Genomic DNA, 19,158 nt, shown 5'->3' with positions numbered 1-19,158 from the left:
AAGACCTTAGACAATTAATTAATTTTGTTATTTCTCTGTGATCAGGAGGAAAAGAATTGCCAATAAAGATTTTCAGAAAAAGTCTTTGCTTTAGATAAAATTATTGAGAGGTACTACGACCTCACTCCTGAGCCTAATTCTTTTAAAGTTAGTCATAGAAGGTTTGATAGAGTTTAGGATTAAAATATTTCAACATCAGTACACTGGTGTTAACCTGCAGCCATTCCTAGTGCAATTACAGTCATTCTGATTGATTTCAATCATAGGTTTGGAATGTTTTGTGTGTTGTTTTTTTATAAAGTCTGTTGGGCTTTATTTTTAAAACTTTTTGTCTGTTATTCCTGTAGGTTAAATGTCTCTTGTAAAACAATTTTATAGGTATTACAGTCATAAACCTGAGTGACTGAGGAATGGGAGAGGGACAAGAAAAAAATCCCCCTTTATTGAGAATGAAGGAGGAAGTACAGAGCGTTAGGAAAAGCATTAGGTACCCAGACATATAAAGAATCAGTCATAGAAATTTCATAAGGTGCTGTGGGTCTGCCTGGTGGAAGGAAATAAAGCTGTATGTGTGGGGGTCTCCAAGCCCTCAGATGTTGCTGAGTCCAATGCAGGCCTTACAAGGAGTCTATAAGCACAGTAAACCTTTTTAATAAAGTGCTTTGCCAGCCCTGGGATTTCCGTGTAATGTCAGCGTAAGGAATGCACCTTGACGCTCCTGTCTCACATGTGTAGAATACAGCAGGACTTAGAGAAGCTTCTGTGTTGATTACCGGCAAGCCCTACCTTTCAGTCATTTAGAAATCTAGGAAACTCCTTCCCCCTTCATCAGAGGTCTGAGGAGCAAGCAGACCCATCTGGAGACTGCATGGGAGAGCCTCCATCTAGTCATCCATATTAAGAACTATGAAATAGTAAAAGTAGGCCTTCTGCAGTCTTCTGGCTTTCTTTTAATAGCAAAGTGAGAAAATATCCCCCAAACATGGGTTATAGGGATAGTTTTAAGCCATCCCAAAGAAGGGAACAACCTGCTCAAAGGTCTGGGCAAATCACTCTTCAGCATTGGGACAATAACCTCAAACTCTCTCTTTCAACCCAACAGCCATCTTCCAGTTACTCTAAAGGATTTTTATTGTTTGTTTGAATGCCAGTACTGAGACTTAAACTTGGGGCCTTGAGCTCTTGCTTGACTGCCCCCACCCCTGTCAAGGCAGGCACTCTATCACTTGAACCATACCAAGCATCTCAGATTTGTCTGCCTAGACTGGCTTTGAACCATAATCCTCAGATCTCACCCTGTTGAGTAGAAAAGTATAGATATAATCTGAGGCTCTTATCTACTTTGAAGTTTTCAAAAACACTTTAAATAAACTATCCCTAACACCTTAAGAAGAAAAAGAACAAAAAGATTATGCCCTTACTGTACAACGGCCAAATGCCTATCAAGGAAAACTCAACCTGACTACATCCTTTTATGAGTCATTCTCAAAGCTGGCCAAAATAACCACAACTATAGCTTAGTGACACTTTTTTCTTTCATATAGTGAGATTTTATTGTTTATTTCATTCAGCAAACAAGCTGGTGTTTCCTAAAACAACTGGATCCCTGTGCTTTGCATTCTAACATGGACTTGGGTTATTTTCCTTTCCTTTCCTTTCCTTTCCTTCTTTACTTTGCTATTCCTGGGGCTTGAACTCAGGGCCTGAGCACTGTCCCTGGCTTCTTTTTGCTCAAGGCTAGCACTCTGCCAACTTGAGCCACAGGGCCACTTCTGGCCTTTTCTTTATATGTGGTGCTGAGGAATTGAACTTGGTGCTTCATGTATCCAAGCCAAGCACTCTTGCCACTAGGCCATATCCCCAGCCCCTTGGATTTCTTTATCCCATATGTCCTTTCCTATCTCCATCACTTCCTCTCCCTCTATCACCACAGGTTTCACCAGCCACACAACAGATGCAGCCCACCCAGACAATACAGCCGCCCCAGCCCACAGGGGGGCGTCGGAGAAGGGTGGTGGATGAGGATCCTGATGAGAGGCGGCGAAAATTTCTGGAAAGAAACCGGGCAGCTGCTACCCGTTGCAGACAGAAGAGGAAGGTCTGGGTGATGTCACTGGAAAAGAAAGCAGAAGAACTCACCCAGACAAACATGCAGCTTCAGGTGCGGCCACTGTCGCCTTCCCCACAACTCCAAGAACGCCCCCATCCCACTGGGCCTTTTGTGCCCTGCAGGCATACCACTTGTTGACCTAGAAAGTTTTACCTCTCACTTCACCCACAGAGAATCCTCAGGGCTCCTCATGAGCTTTATGAATTCTGAGACACTACCAAACAAAATAACCACACAATGACAATCCTTCTACCCACTCCACAGGAGGAGAGGGAGTACCCACCTTGAGAATCGCTAGGGCTATGCACAGATAATCTGTAGTTCAAACTCCAGGTCAGCCATTGTGTGCAGTATTTAACTTCTCTTAACTCTCAGTTTCCTTATTTATATAATGGGAATAATAACTTTATAGAATTCTTGGGAGCAATGAGTGAACAAATATTCACAAAGCACTTAACACCTATGCCTTGGACAGAAATATCCTCAACCTTTGAGCGACTGGTATAATCACTAGATTGAGAGGGATGTTTTGGCTTATAACCAAGTATCTGTATTCTTCTTTAATGGAAGGAAGGTGAATATTTATATTATTACTTGTTTAGTTGGTTTTACTGTGTACTGGGGTTTGAACTCAGGAGTTTGTGCTTGCTAGGCAGGCACTCTACCACTTGAACCATGCCTCCCAGCCCTTTTTTCTTTTGTTACCTTATTGAATAGAGTCTTAAATTTTGCCAGGATCAACCTAGACCACAATCTTCCTTGCAGAAGAAGCTATATGTACCAGGGATGTCGGGCACATACTAGAACTCCCAGCTTTTTCATTGGTTAAGATGGAGTCTTGTGAACCTTTTTATTTTTTGGTTGTTTGGAGTTTTGTTTTGTTTTGTTTTTTGACCTGGGATGTCCTTGAACTATAATCCGTTGAGTTCTCACATCCACATAGGTAGAATTACAGATGTGAACCACTGCACTCACTTTTGTTTCTATTTATTTTACTCTAAAAGAAATGACGGATTTCAATTCATTTTCAGCCTCAACAAGATTTGGATCTTGTGTGATTTTTGCTTTTCCTGGCTTACTAGGTGACCTTTTATAATCAGGTCATTTCTAGGAGTGTCTAAAGAGAAAGAAACTCCCCAAACACAAAAGTGTTTGCACCATTCACCATCAACAACGGAGCCATTAACTTGACATGTGACGAATACTCAAAGACAGTTTTGATCCAAGTACCTCTAGGCACTAAAAAAATGGGCTAGAAGAAGGCAGGAAGTAAGTATCCAAAATAGGCATAGTATGCACCTTAATAGTTCACAAGTCTCCTTTATCCTCCCCCACAAGCTGGTTCACTGTGCATCTTTTGGAAGGAGTATCTAGGGTGCCAAACCCTAAAGCCTTTGCTTTTTCATTTTGCATTTTGCTGTGGAACATACACTGTACAAACAAAAAGTATGTAAGGAAAGTTTGGGCTGAATATGGACTTGTTTATATGTTTTCCTCTAAATGTGTCCTTTTTTTTTTTGACAGTCTTGGGCAAGAAATTGGGGAAAATGGCAGATCTGGAGGAAAATAAGATAACTCTCCCTCTTCACAGTTACATGCTACACAAAGTTTGGTGTTGTGCCTTTTAATCCCTTTCCCATTATCAACCCCTGAGTATGCTGCCTATACTCAGGAACCATTTGTTGAATTAATGAATCAGTTCCTCATCTCTAGCTTGCCCAGGAAGTGATTTCCTGAGCACTTGGCATGAGTGTGGTTGCACAGACATAGTAGTGTGTATGAAGTTTTTAGAGAGAACATGTAAAAGTATTTTGATATTAATAGTCACATGTCAATTTTGGTGTGTATTGAAAAATGTAATCAGAATAGAGAACCTGCAATTTTACAGAGGTTATTGGTAAGAACAGGGCAACATTATTATTATCTGAGTTCATTTAAATAAACAAAAATCATGGTCTGTATAGACCCACAAACATTGCAGTTCTGCAATGAGTGAAGTGGGGTGAACCTAAAAACATGCTACCATTTTTGAAATCTGCAGGAAAATGGGAGAAATGTTTGATTTCTCAGGGCTGACATTATTGACTTTGAGCCTGATTATTCTTCTTTGTATCCAATATTTGAACTTTAGAATATTTAGAAGCATCTTTGGCCTCTGCCTAGTCTGTCTGTGACAAACAAAAAGAAAAGTCTGCAAACATTGCTACATCCCTTTGGTTGGAGCAGGGAATAAACATAGGTACAAAATTGGCCTTGGCTGAACACCACTGCCTTATATGAAGGAGCTCCAAATAGCTAGCTGACACACATATCTGATGCAATACAGTCTTTACATCAGTATTAACTAAAATGAGACTTTGCAGAATCACTCCAGGGTCTCACCTTCTAGTCAGAACTCAACCTTCACTGCTAGCTAGCTTCTAGCTATTGAACAGTACTGGAGGAAAGGCAAAACTCTGAAAGGTTACAGTGTTGTTATTTCCAGCCACTGCTTTGGCTCTGAGGGACAGAAGCCACCACAGTGTGGTATTCTCTGTGATGCTTGTGTTCTTATATCATGCCCCCAAGATGCTGGAGAGGATGTCATGGATTCTGCTACCTTTGAGTGACCTTTTCCTCTCACTAGACCTTTGTCAAAAGAAAAAAAAGGCGTCTCTCTTGAGGCTGGTTTAGTGAGCCAAATTTTAAGTAAACAGAAATGGAAGGTGCTAAGCAAACAAACTGCAGCCAAATGGAATATCCAAGGTCTGGATGGCCAGCTGCCACTTTTTAGCTGTTTTCCAGCATAGAACCTTCTAGTCTGAATGTAGGGTTGCAAATGGGAGAAGCCAGACCTAAGAAAACAAAATCAAACCCGAGACCTCATTTTCTAGCCTCACAACAAATCTCTGCCCAAGAGGTCAACACAGATAGAGGGAAGTCAGAATCCACTTAATTTGACATTTTATGTGTGGGGAAACTGAAGATAATCTGGAAGATAAGGAGTCTTCTCAAATGTCATATAAACAGCAAGTAGAGTAAGCATGCAGGCAAGTTTCCCTGTGACCTAACCCACTACTTCAGGATCTTTAGTTCTACAAAGTCTTTAAAGAAAGGAACCCACATCCTTGGTTCTGATGCAGAGTGACTGAGCCACTGCCAATGTGGTCCTCAGAGGTCATTTATGTTCAGTAGAGGATATGGAAATCATCTGGTCACCCATAGAAGTAATTGCTTTTCCTTTTTAGGGCAAAGACACATGGTCTAAGTTGCTGCTGAAATTTTAGACACAAAAGCCCAGGTCTGAGACTTGGCAAGTGAATAGTCCAGATGGGAACTGTTGCTTGACAAATTGAAAGTTCTTTGTTTCAGAATGAACTGAACTAGAAGTGTGTGTGGGGGTGTTCATTGTAGGCTCCTTTTAGCATATATATGTATCTATGTGTATATATATATATATATATATATATATACTGCTTACACTTAAAATAGCCTAGATTTATCATATAACAAAATATTTCCCCAAGCCCAAAATCTGTATTAGAGCCTTCTTTTAATATGCTTGTTTAAAGATATTGTTGTAGCATTAAATATTTCTTCAGGATTGCTACTTCATCCCTAGACAAATTTATGTGTTTTAAAAATAGATCAATCCAAGCAGATCTACCCACTTATGATTTTAAAGTAGCTAACTATTTTAAGAACAGTAAGCCCAAATTCATTTAGAGGAATGAAAATGTGAATGGCTGGTGTTAGCAAGGGAATTGATACTTATCATTCATACTTGGCTCTGGCAAACTATTTTTTATAGCAAGAGCTAGAACTTATAGAATGAGCAGAGGGGAAATTTATAAGGAATGAAATTGATTTTTCTCAATTCATAAAACAAGACAATCCAGGGTAACACAATGCCTCTAAAAGTCCTGGGTTTTGTTCCCCTGCTATATTTGCAGGCCGTGTTTGATTTCTTTCCTGCATTTTGAAACATTTGCTATCTGGTTGTTCTCTTCCAAAATGAATTCAATATGATTATACTTAAGTTACCTTGAAAAGGATTTTTACATAAAATATAGTCAAGTGTTTCTGCATTTCCTACATCAATCTTCTTTCACTATGCAATCTTTCCATGGTCACCCATGTGCATACCACACGCTTCGTTTTCCTTTTGGCAAGGTGTTGGTTCTTTTTTGTTTTAAGTTGTTTTTCCTTTACTGTCTGTCTGGTACTGAAGGAGTTTGAACTCAGGGCTAGAGCTGATTTGAGTTCATGGCTTGGTTGAAGCTTCCCTACCTGAGCTAAACCTCAGCCTTACTTTGGAGATGGAGGGTCCTGAATTGTCTGCCCATACTGGCTTCAATCTAAGATCCTCTGCTTCTCAGGATTCAGCGCAGCTAGGATTACAAGCCTGGGCTTAGCTTTATTAATGTTTTTTGGAGACAGAGTCTTGCCATTGGCTTAGAACTTGACATCTCTCTTTACTCTGTCTCCCTAGTGAGTGCCAACTATCGATACTGGCTGGCATGTGCCACCATAGCCAACCAAGTTAGTTGGCTATTTTTCAAGAAACTCTGATTCTACACCTTGCTTAAGGCAAAGAGCCCATATGGAATCTGATGCAGGTTCCACTGACTCTCAACAATAGAAATACCTGTATGAATACACAAATCCATATATGCCTTGGAATCAGCCCTGGAAGTATAACAGGTGTTGTTATTCCATCCTTAGACAAATGTATGTGTTTAAAATAGATCATTCTGGAGCTGGGATCTGGTTGGTCATGCCTGTCATTCTAGCTACTTGGAAGACTGACATTTGTGGATCCTTATTTGAAGTCAGCCTAGGCAGAGAAGTTCATGAGACTGTTATTGCTAATTAACCAGCAAGAAGCTGGAAGTGGTAGAGTACCAGCTTTGTGTAAAAAAGCAAAGGGAAAGCATGAAACCCTGAGTTCAAGCTCCAGTATCATCAGCACATGAAAAATGAAAAAGAAAAAAAGAAAAAACAAACCAATCCAAACAGATCTATTCTTTTACATTCTTTAAATAGCAAACTATTTTAAGAACAGCAAGCCCAAATTCACTTAGAAAAAATAAAAAAGGTGAATGGTTGATTTTAGCAAGAGAATCTTGGCTTATTATTTATACTTTGCTTTTGTAAGCTATTTTTAAATAGCTAACTGGAGTATAAATGCATTTGCTAATATAAATAGTAGTTAGCTAATGAATAAAAATCAAAATTAAATAATTAGGTAAATAGCTTTCTAACTATTTATCACATATCGTCAGATACTGGTAGCTTATGCCTATAAGCCTCACTACAGGAAGCTGAAATCTGAGAATTGTGGTTTGAAGCCAGTCAAAGAATGAAAGAAAGTATGTGACTCCCTTATCTCCAATTAACCACCAAAAAGCCAAAAGTGGAGCTGTGGTTCAAGTGGTAAAGCTCTAGCTGTGAATGAAATAGCTCAGGGACAAGAGAGCTCCAAGCCCTGAGTTCAAGCATCAGAATAGCTAACACACAAAACACATAATTAGCAACAAAAACCTTACAAACATTTCTAGAATAAAAAGCTATCTTTCTGGAAAGATATTTCTTTGTTTTTTGTCTTATTTGTGCAGAAACTTGAGGATTTAAATCTTGTTATTCTACCTCTTGTTGCATTGTTTGCAGAACTGGGGGTCGACCCCAAGGCCTTGTACATGGTAAACAAGTGTTATTCAATTGATTCACCCTCTCCAGCTCCTAAAACCTACTTTCATCTCCCAGTTGGCAGTGAGCTTATTTTTTTTCACTGTTATTGTTTGCTTTTTCATGCTCGATACTGCACTACACATTTCTGAGGTTCAGGCTTTTCCTTAATTCTTACAATATCATAGTTCTGTGTGTCTGGGATAAACAAGGGCCGATTGTTCTTCCCTAGTGAGGGTAGTATTGCCATTCCTTTTTCAGCCATAACATAGTTAAATAACATAATCACTAACACATTACAGTCAGAAACATGCCACACTCACTTGTATCTTTAAGTGGAAGTCTCTTTCTATAGTATTCTCTGCATTCTTACATTTTAGTAGAACTTTACAACTCTCAGGACCTTGGTTTCTATACTTACACATATTGGTTTATTAATAAATTATTCTTCCATTCATAGAAATAAAAATGCCACTAAAACCATATATATTTGTGGGCCAGGATACCACATGTGCTGTTCAGAGCTATTATTGTTCTGTTTCATGGTAAAGCATATAGATACATGGAAGCAAAAAGAATTTGGGGTATGCACCGTGCAACTGTAGAAACCCAGAGAACAGGATTGATGACATGTCCTTAACAAATGGCGAGTGCTTAGAAAGCAGGTACTGCCTGCAGTGGCTACAAATGACCAAGACTTCCTTCAGAAAAAGAGCCTAAATTCGTTGTCTTCAAAATAGCTGCTAGCCATCAAGGAATAGTTCTTGTTTTTCCAGAAGTTTCGGATAGCAAGTGAGCCCAGTTTGGTTGTTTATGTTTTCCTAAATTTTTAGGTCATAGTAGAAAAGTATGGACTCACTAAAAGAATGATAGCTCAGTTCCATTTTCTAAGCACCATTATCTGCCATTGAGAGCTTCTGCTCAACCTGCCTGTGTCTGGGAGGGGTGACTTCATCAGAAAAGTGTCGTTTCTTTAGTACAAATAAAAATAACATGACATTTTCTTCTGAACAACACACACACACACACACACACACACACACACACACGAGTTTCCTTTTCCTTTAAATCGTGGATTTCTTAGATACACTGATCTAAGTTTGTCTCCTACATGCTATTTTAATGACAAAGAACTGGTAGGATGTTTGAATGTAGGTATAATGTCAGAGAGGAAGAAGTTAAAGTTTAACATAAATTATTCTCCAAATACAGTGGTCCCTGAAATGGACAAGAGTCAGTTTGGGCTGAGAAAGGGCCTTTTATCAATATTCCTCCAGGAGAAGAGGAAAGTGAACTTTGCCTTCAGATTCAAGATTGATTTTCCTGTGTAATTGATTTATCTATAAATAAAGCTAATTTCTCTAATAGGCATTTTCATTTTGTAGTTTGCAGGAGAAAGGGAACATCTCTTCTAGATGAGATTTTCTTTACTTTGTTTATAAGACAGTACTACTTAATATGTAGTTACTTAAGATGCTGCATTCATTGTTGCAAGTGAAGCTGGAAACAGGAGAGATTCTTTGAAACAAGTTTTAATTTTTAAGTGTAATTTCTAGAATTCCAGGAATTTACTTCTCTGGGTGATAAATTCATGCTTGGAAATTAAAGCTCATATTGCAAATGTAAATACAATTTAATGAAAACAACATTAAGTGCCCTTTTCTTCCAATGTACATGCTTTTAAATAGTTTCCTACATGTGAAATATATTGACCAGAATTTTAAAGTAGGTTTTGCTAGATATTGAGATCTTCATAGTCTTCTTCCATCAAATAGAAGAATACTGGAACCAACCATTTATTCCACACTTAGACTTGGAAGTGGCAAATGCCAGCTGCATTATTCTACAGAGCTATGAGTTTGCTTTTATAAATGTCTGCACAAAGGCTTAAGACACTTATCTGAGTTGATAAGATCCCCACAATACCCTCATACGAAGGGAGAAAAGTAGAGGGAAAACCAGGCACCAGTGGCTCATACTCGCAATCCTAGTTACTCAGGAGGCTAAGATCTGAGAACCATGGTTTGAAGACTGCTCTGGCAGGAAAGTCCATGAGACTTTTATCTCCAGTTAACCACCAGAAAACCAAAAGTGGCTCTGTGGCTCAAAGTGGTAGAGTGCTAGCCATGAATGAAAAAAAAAGCTCAGGGACAGCACCCAAGCCCTGAGTTCAACTGCATGAGAGAGAGAGAGAGAGAAAGAAGGAAAGAAGGAAAAGAAGGAAGGAAGGAAAAATAGGAAGGAAGGAGAGTATCAAGGGAGGAAGGAAGGAAAGAAGGAAGGAAGGAAGGAAGGAAGGAAGGAAGGAAGGAAGGAAGGAAGGAAGGAAGGAAAGAAGGAAGGAAGGAAGGAAGGAAGGAAAGGGAGGGAAGGAGAAAGGGAGGTATGGGGAGAGAAGGAGAAAAAAAGAAGGAAGGAAGGAAGGAAAGAGAGAGAGAGAAAGAAGGAAAGAAAGAAAGAAAAAAGAAAGAAAGGAAGGAAGGAAGAAAGAAGGAAAGAGGAAGGGAGAGGGAGGGAGAAAGAAAGAAAAGAAGGAGCTGCTAGAAAATGTGAAGACCAGATTAATATTAATATTTAATATAATTAATTAATTAATTTACTTCAATATAATTTAATATTTAAAATTAATTTGACATCACACAAGAGTTTGCTAATTTCATTGTTGAAAGTACAGGGGGCTTTGACTTTATATTTTCTTGCCTTCTCAACATGATTTGATATGTGTCCTTCCAGAATGAAGTGTCTATGTTGAAAAACGAGGTGGCCCAGCTGAAACAGTTGTTGTTAACACATAAAGACTGTCCAATAACAGCCATGCAGAAAGAATCACAAGGATATTTAAGTGAGTCACTGTACTTGTTTACTTTCTTTCCATGTCAAAAATCTTTTTGCCACTAATTTTGCATTGAATTCCTTTGAAAGAGCTAAGGTAAAGTGTAGTTTATTCTCCAAGGTGAATATACTAGAATTCTTGAGTGTCTGCCAAACTCTTCTACCAGGGGACCCCTCTTTCCTGACCCCCATTTAATGTCATACCATCACTTCTGGCCACACTTTTCCTGGCACTTCACCCTGCAAAAGCCCACTAAATTCCACATTTAAAGCCAGGAAGAAAATAGCATGCTGGGGGCCAATTACCAGAGGCCTATCTGTCTCCTTGAGAAATCCGTGGGCTGAGAAACAACAGTGGGTGAATCACTTCCAACGCCTCACTCAGCTGTAAAACTAGTAGCCTTTTCCCAGTTTACCCCTAGGTAAAGTGCATCTCTTTTACCTGGCCCCCATTTCTACCCCTGGAATGTTAATAGGTTACATGTTGGTTGCATAAGGGATGGTGGGAAGAATGGTGATTCGTGGCTGAAGGTCAATTTATTTTTGAATAATTTTTTAGATTGAGCAACACAGATTCTCCCAGCACATGTGAGTACTTCCCCACATTTGCTATATGGATGGCTATCTGCAAATACAAGATGGGGAAGTTTACATGCCAAGACTCAAACACATCCAATCCTTTTGCTGATGGAGGATACATGACTTTGCTCCTAGCTGTACACCTGGAAGGCATAGCTTGGTGACTTCAGTTTAAAATGAAGTTTTCACCTTAACTGCCAGAAGAAAAATACGTGAAACTCTTCTATGTCAAGTAAATGTCTAGTAGTGTTTGTGATCTATTGTTTCTCCATAAGGAGTTCCTAAGTCTGCACAAGCAAGCGCTATATTGGTATGTGCGTGTGTGTTTTTTCCTAGGTCCAGAAAGTAGCCCTCCTGCAAGTCCTGCCCCGGTGTGCTCACAGCAGCAAGTCATCCAACATAACACCATCACTACGTCCTCATCCGTCAGCGAGGTCGTGGGAAGCTCCACACTCAGTCAGCTTGCCACACACAGAACAGACCTGAATCCCATTCTTTAAAATGCATGGGTTAGACTCCTCCTCCAAGAAGAGCTATAGCATTTACCACGCATCCTTTCTTGTAAGGGCATTTTTAGAATTAACTCAAACCTGGAAGACTCCTCAGCCCTTCAAAGACTGGCTTTCATTTTTATAGTTATTATGGAAATGTTGTCTTTTATACGTAGTTATATAAGAACAAAAAGGGAGTTAATGCAAATAATATCTATCAGCTTGGAATATGCTTTGGTGCTTTCCTCCAATTTTCTGGTACCAGTTACTTGTTTATAAATGGAATCTTTTCTGTATATAGCCATGGTTTCATTCTCATCTGTGTGACCATTTCCTTGACACAACAGATCTTATTAAACCACCGCTTTTAGCCAAAACAAGGCATATACCGAGATATCAAGTGAGATGGAATCCAACTTAACTGGTAAGGAAATCTGATGACATCATAACTCATGTTGAGTTTGTTCTATGATGTCACCAGAATCCCAAACAAACATATAGCCTTTCTGATAACTTCTTTTTATCTTATTAAAAAATCATGATTCATTGATGTCCTAATAAAACCACCAAGCATCTCAGTTCCCCTGTCCCAGCTCTTGTTTCACTTGCTCAAATGTCTATATTTCCAAGGTAAGTTATACTTACCTTGGGCATCTTGTTTCTTCCATTTTAACTTCCTTCTGTTTTATTTCTCTCCCCTTTAATATTGCATGTGAAGAAGAAAATAGTGTTTAAAGAAAGAGAAAAAAAAGCAAACCTTGAACATGTGGACCTATCCATTGCTTTACTAGCCTGTAACCCACAGCTGGAGTTCATTCAACACTTGCTTTTCACAATATAGTAACCAGGAGATGTTTAGTGTGCCTGATTTAATGTTTTTAATAATCAGAGCAAATAAAAAGGTGGTTTAGTTCTAGGTGAAGCACTGTTGAATGCCAGCTGTGGAGACACTGGGGAAGGGAGCTTTGTAAGCCCCAATTGTGAAAGTTCAAATTATGATATGGGGCTATAACATTGCACCCTTGAATTACAACTGATTTTATATAGCCTGTCTATAATGTCAGAAATCCATGTACTCCATAATAATTCAGAAGGGCTCTATTCACTACACAGATTATTTTGTTCAATCATCAGCTTTTAATTGCCTAAGATTTATTAGTTTTTTCTTAAGCTTATGGAACCAGCAATGCTGTTCAGGTGGGTGAATGCAGATGAACTACTGGAGAAACAAAGCAAGCAAGCCAGCCCAGGGTTTCCATGGGATGGTCTTGTTCTGCCAGATAAAGGCAGTGTCTTTGGCTACTGATGGAATCCCATGGATGTAGCAAAGGTTGCTCCACCCTTCTGCATAATTCTCATTTATGTTTTCAGCAACTTTAGTGGACTTGCTTATCATGAAAAGTAGCTAGGACCCAAACCACAGTTGTGCCTCCTTGAAATAAGCCATTCTACTGTGCTGGTGTTTTAATACCATGTCTCATAAATAATAGGGACTAATGTTTCTCGCTAGCAGTCTAGGCAGGTGCTGGTCTTTCATCTCCATATTGATATGTGCAGGCTAGTGTGTGTGTGTGTGTGTGTGTGTGTGTGTGTGTGTGTGTGTGTTTTAAGAAACAGTATTTTACAGAAGGTGTCATTTTTATATAAATTCAGGAAAGGAAGGATGTGTTTTATTTCTCACACTGTAGTTTAAAATTCTATTTTGAAGAATAAAAGTAGGAGGGTTGTGACGCATGATTTTTATAACTAGATTCAGTTTTATCTAATAAATTACTTTTAAAATCAATATTTAGCAACCATCTTTCCATATATGCATTGCTTTTGAGAGACAATTTTGAGTGTTCAGTAAAATGTAGGACTTGAATATATGGTCTAAGAATCAAAACATGCTAAGAAAAAGTAAATGAACTAGATTTTCTATTATATTTTAGACAAGCATATCATTTTCAAGTATTTTAAATACTGAATTCGTATTTTTTTTAAATCCAGCAGTAACAGAATGGTTTAACCAGAGTAGCTTCCTTGGGAATGTTTAAGACTTAACTTTAAAAGGAACTTGACATTTATAACTGGTTTGAAATAAAAACTTATTTTGAAATTTTCTTTTTAGAACATCTATGTGTTCCTTAACTCCTCTCAAGAAAGGAGAAAAGAATAAATCAATGATTCTTTGAGTTTTCAATTTTTAATTTTTATTTTGTATTTTGATTTAAGTAAACAAAACTTATCTTTCTTTACTGCATGCATAGCACTTCATGAAATGGATTTTTTTTTTCACTTAACGATCAACTAGGAACATCAGAATGTCCAGGAAATGGTCTATCACTAAATTGATTTAGTTTACTGAAGTCCCAGCTCTCGATTGAAATTTGTAGCTGTTAAGCTGAATGCTTTTGCAGTTAAGAACTTGCCTGGGGTTTTGTTGTGTGTTTTTTTTTAATTCAGCAACTTGACAGTTTGACTGATGTGTATTATTTATAGCTTAATTATGTCTGTTTTTTATGCTAAGTAGGCAAGCCAACCACACACATTAGCAAACCTTCCTCAACATATAATTAGAATAAACTGCCTTCTTGTTACACTCAGGACCTTTAGGTATACTCACAGAATGGAAAATACTCAATGAAGATGCTAGTTAGTTGTCAGTGCTTCTTGAAATCCCAATTGGAGAGATTTACTGACCAAATCCAACAGGGGAATTTGAGTAGTAAGGATTTCACTTAAAGGTCCAGCCTTCTTTCACCCAGAGAATCTGCCTGCAATGCCCTCTTCTATGTTTTGTACATTAAGAAGGACATCATTTTAACCTCATTCTTCTCTTCCAGCCAGTTACAATGTCATCCGTAGCATTGGCCTCCAGAGGGAGGTTTTTGAAGTACCATGTCTTCTCACTTGTGTGTCTTGTTTTATCACACGATCTGCCTCTGAAATCCCTGCCAACCTCCTGGGCACTTCTCCAGGGCCTCCCTGCCTGATACCCTGGGAGCCAATGACTTAGTATACCTTAGAACATTTCTGCCAGGTGAATCCTCACTCAGACAGAGGCATGCATGTCCTAATTGTTTCTCTTTGACACATTTCTCAATATATGATGCTGAGGTAGGTAGTGTGGAAGTTTTAGCCACGGATGAATGTACTAAATTCAAAGCCAGGTGTTTGGGCAGATATTTTTCCTTTATACTCCAATGCATCCTTCTGCAACCCCCACATCAGTATGTGCAAATCACCATCTCACGACGGCCTATAGAAGACCAACAGTGGTTGCTGTTAGAATATATGTTATAAAAGGTCCCTGGGAAGTTACCTTAACATCAAATAAAATGTACCACATATTCTGAGAGAGAGGTATCAATTGTGAATGTGCAGATGGTTGTTTTATTAAAGAAAATTTTGGTGGGTTGAGTTTATCTTTAAATTCATCAACCAGCTTTGGTAAAAGACCACCAGCCTTTGACTGGGTTTATTTTTTTTAGTATCAATAACTGCTATAAAAACCATCTAAGAAAATATGTCTGTATGTATGTGTGTATACAGTGGAATTTAAGGACCAAAGCAAAAAATTTGGACAGGAATCTATTAATTTAGAATTTTATAAGATATTTATTAATAAATGTTATTTTTAAACATTCCATTTGAACAGTATTCTTCTGTAGGATCTACTTGTTTTTTAAAAGTATTAGTCCATAGTGAATTCTTCTAGATATGTGTTCTTATTTTTATCAGGGTTTAAAATGGCTGTGCTTCCTCATTAGATAGAAATATTTGCTTCAATCTCAGAACAATTTATTGCTCTGTGAGGTATTTGTTCATGTTCATTCTGAACAAGTCTACTTTTTAACTTTTGTTTTTCTCTCTTCTTTTCTTTCCTATTTTCCCCTTCTTTTTTGTATTCAGGGCATTGTGCTCTGTTTGTCGTTGTTGTTGTTGTTGTTGTTGTTTGTTGTATGCTGGCACTGTACCATTTGAGCCACACATCCACTTCCAGCTTTTTGCTGGTTAATTGGAGATAAGAGTCTCGCAGATTTGTCTGTCTAGGCTGGCTTTGAACCAAGATCTCTAGATCTCAGCCCCCTGAATAGCTAGGATTACTAGCAGCCAGGTCTCTTCTTTTCATTTTTAAAGTAAACATTTTCCTTTAGGAAGCAGAGTTCAGCTAAAGGAAATCAGTAACTGGAACTGGAACAGTTTTCTTATAATTGTGTAAATATAACTTAACCTCTGCTTCTCCCCACTCTCCTAGGAAGCCTTGCACTACTCTGCTTTCATTACAGCTGCTTGACCCTTCCCAGACAATGTGCAGTAATGTTAAGCCATTCAAGCTCCAGTGCACAGTATATCTGAGAAGGGAAAGGAAACAACCCTTCAAATTTGAATAGAACCGTGCCTATGCGAACAGTAGCAATTTAGAACCTCTTTTCTGCTTTGAGAATAATTTATATATTTTTTAAATTGCACTTTAGCTTTTTTAATCTCTTTCCATTTCTCTTACTCTCTAACCTTACCCTGAAACTTGCCTTTGCTTCTCCCTTTACAACTCCTCCAAGGCTCTGAGCTGCATCCTTTAACATACTTTATATGAATCTTTGCACCAGGTACCATTGTGTGCATTCATGAGTAATAAAGCCAAGACTTGTTCTTCACATCAGCCTAGTGAAGCCTACTACAGGAATGCCAAGAGCCAGTACACCATGTTTTATACTCTTTATCCTTTGTTCATAGCATGTTTTTAAAAATGTTATATTATGTGAGGCAGAAGCTAAGCTACACTTAGAGTTTCCTATCTTGTCTTTCAAACCAAACCAAAGTGTCCTGAATAAACTAGGAGACATCTGTGTATCACTGCACCTATGACAATTGTCCTAGCCAGTCTTGCAGAGCTCTCTGAAGTTAACAGTGAGCTCTACTCATTCATTCCTCAGTCTCAAAAGTTACTATGATGCCTTGTGACATGATTAGGTACTTGACAATGATAGTCTAAGGAAGGATCAGAAGACACAGGAGCAATAAACTTACCGGTAAATTCCTATACCAAAACAAACATACAAAGATTTTTTTTTCAAAAAACAAACTTCTAGCTCATCATGTTGTGAAAACAAAAAAGTATATGTCCACTCAAAGTATTTTACTATTTCTTGTGGGGTTTTTCAGTGATGGAATGATTGTAGCCAAATTGCTTAAAGAGTGTTTATATTTTTTTCCATATAAATTGTCTATTTTTGGGGAAAGAAATCTATTGTACTGCAAACTGAAGGGGGGGAAGGGGGATAAAGCAAAATTGCCAGCACCTGCTGAACTATTGATACATTTAAGTGTCACTCTGATACCTTTCCAAGCTTATCATTCAGAAAGGAATAAATAATTAACAACTGCTCTGGTTAAAAACAACTTAAAATATCTATCTCATCAGAAGCCAGGGTCTAGAAATCTCTTCCTAAGCCATTTAGGGTTTTTCCTACAATTGAAGTTTATATTATATAAATGTATAGGTTTTTTAAAAAGATAAAATCATTTAGCCTCAGGACTGAGAATGTGGGACCTGAATAAATTAGCTTTAATATACCATTAAAATATTCTGCACAATAAGTGCATTAGATTCTGGTTTGCTCCTTTAGAATGGCACTGCTCCCACCCTGTAAGGAGACAATGAAAGGTGTCAGTCTACCCAATGCAGGGAGTTAAGAGAAAGGAAATTTCCCAAGCAGCCAGTCAGCAGACAAGAAGGCCTGCTCACCCCCTTTCCTTCTCAACTCTGCTAATCCTGTCTGCCTCACAGAGAGAATCATTGCCTTTCAGGATTGTTTCAGAGAAAAAGATAAGCTTGAAATGTCTATCCTAGAGAAGACATAGGGTATAGGATTATCTAAAAAGGCCCAGACAAAAAAATAGCTCTGTTGAAACACAATGTCCTAGGACAATTGGAATATAAATATTGTCCAAAAGTATAATTAAGAGAAAAAAAGTTTAGCACTATGTAGAGTAAGTCATAACTAAGGAAGTTCCCTCTCCCCCACAAAAAAAACAACAACAAAAACAAAGGTGCTGTCACTTTAAGTTCTGGACTTGGGGTTGTTTGTCAGTGTAAACAGCAAAGCATTTGTGTTTGTCTATTTGTAAAACAACCACCTTCCTATTGGAAGGAGAAAAAATATGGGTGGGATATATGTGTAAATATTTGCTGCAACATTTAATGTTTAATTTTATGTTAAGCTCTTTATTGCATCGTGAATACATGTATTGTTAACAATGGACAATGAGTTCATTAAGACTGACTAGGTCAGATTTTTACATGTCTTTCTAGCAAGAGGAGACAAGATTTTGTGCATTTGTACAAATGTTAATATCACTGCAATTCCAATATAATAAAGCACTCAAATGCAAATAATACATGTAAATTTTGTCTGTTGAAATTTGGGGTTGGAGATAATGGTGTCTATTCCTCACGTGGTTCATTCATACCATGTTAACTAAGGCATTCCTTATCAAGTTAATATTACCCTGGGACAAAACAAGGTGAAGTTCTCTCTCTCTCTCTCTCTCTCTCTCTCTCTCTCTCTTTTTCAGGCTCATCTGAAACAACCACTCCCTCTTACATCCACCTTCTCAACTGAGGCCACTAGTCTAACATATTCACCTTGCTCTAGATACAAGCCTTACATCACTGTAAGGAAATTCTAAAAGAACAAAAACAATTTTCATAGAAAACAGAAAAATGAAAAGAAGAAAAAGAAAGAAAAAAACGGTCTGGCAACCAAGTTCATGTTCCAATTATTTTGAGGAAACATTTACCTGGGCCATCAAATCCTAGAGTTCTGAATAGCCTTGGTGTTCTCTTCTATATATTTCTAGTTTTTTTTCTTCCTTTATGGCTTTTATTCTCTTATTATTTTTAATTGTTCTTGTTTTTTCTCTTTCTCTCAATATTTGATTATCAAGCTCAGAATCCAACTATTATTTAGTCTCAATTTTACCATATTCCATCAGCATCTCACACACAACTGGATTTATTGCAATAATCTCCTGTCAGCTAGAGCAAGTCTTTGAAAATGGAAGTCAAACCATGTCCCTTTGTCACATCACTCAAAACTCAACAACGCTGTGTGACCTCATTAGGAACAGAAGCACAGCTCCCTACCCTACCTACTTTATATTTTATGAAAGTCTTTTCCTGGCTAACCCTCACCACCTCATTCCTTAAGCTCATTTCTCGTTCTCCCTCTGTTCACCTTTCCAGCTTGATAGTCCTCAAATATTCCCAATCACCATCCGCCTTCCAATAAGTTGTTGATTCCCTCTACATAGTATATTCTTCACCCAAATATTAGTGTAGCTAACTTGCTCCACACTCAGTGAAGCCTTTTCTGACCTAATTACTCACCTTCATTTTCAATTCTCATCCTCCTCACCAAACTATTTTCTAGCACTTACCACCTCAGATATAATTTGTACTTGTTATTATTATGCTGTGACTCCCCTAAGTAG

General features: G+C 38.1%; 1 protein-coding gene across 3 annotated transcripts in view; it reads left to right on the top strand.

Moving 5' to 3' along the window:
• Creb5 (cAMP responsive element binding protein 5) overlaps nucleotides 1-15,724 on the top strand; it is a 433,433-nt gene extending 417,709 nt beyond the window's left edge. For all 3 annotated transcript variants that reach the window (XM_048339616.1, XM_048339617.1, XM_048339618.1), the window contains 3 exons: nucleotides 1,934-2,161; nucleotides 10,511-10,619; nucleotides 11,525-15,724. In XM_048339616.1, coding sequence (XP_048195573.1) covers nucleotides 1,934-2,161; nucleotides 10,511-10,619; nucleotides 11,525-11,688 — 501 coding nt within the window. In that variant the 3' untranslated portion in view covers nucleotides 11,689-15,724. The remainder of the gene's footprint in view (nucleotides 1-1,933; nucleotides 2,162-10,510; nucleotides 10,620-11,524) is intronic.
• Nucleotides 15,725-19,158: the final 3,434 nt, after the last annotated feature.

The sequence above is a fragment of the Perognathus longimembris genome, chromosome 2 (genome assembly GCF_023159225.1).
Source record: "Perognathus longimembris pacificus isolate PPM17 chromosome 2, ASM2315922v1, whole genome shotgun sequence".
In the NCBI taxonomy this organism is placed as follows: domain Eukaryota; kingdom Metazoa; phylum Chordata; class Mammalia; order Rodentia; family Heteromyidae; genus Perognathus; species Perognathus longimembris.
The sequence above is the reverse complement of the archived record's forward strand: the minus strand, read 5'-3'. Positions and strand labels throughout refer to the sequence as shown.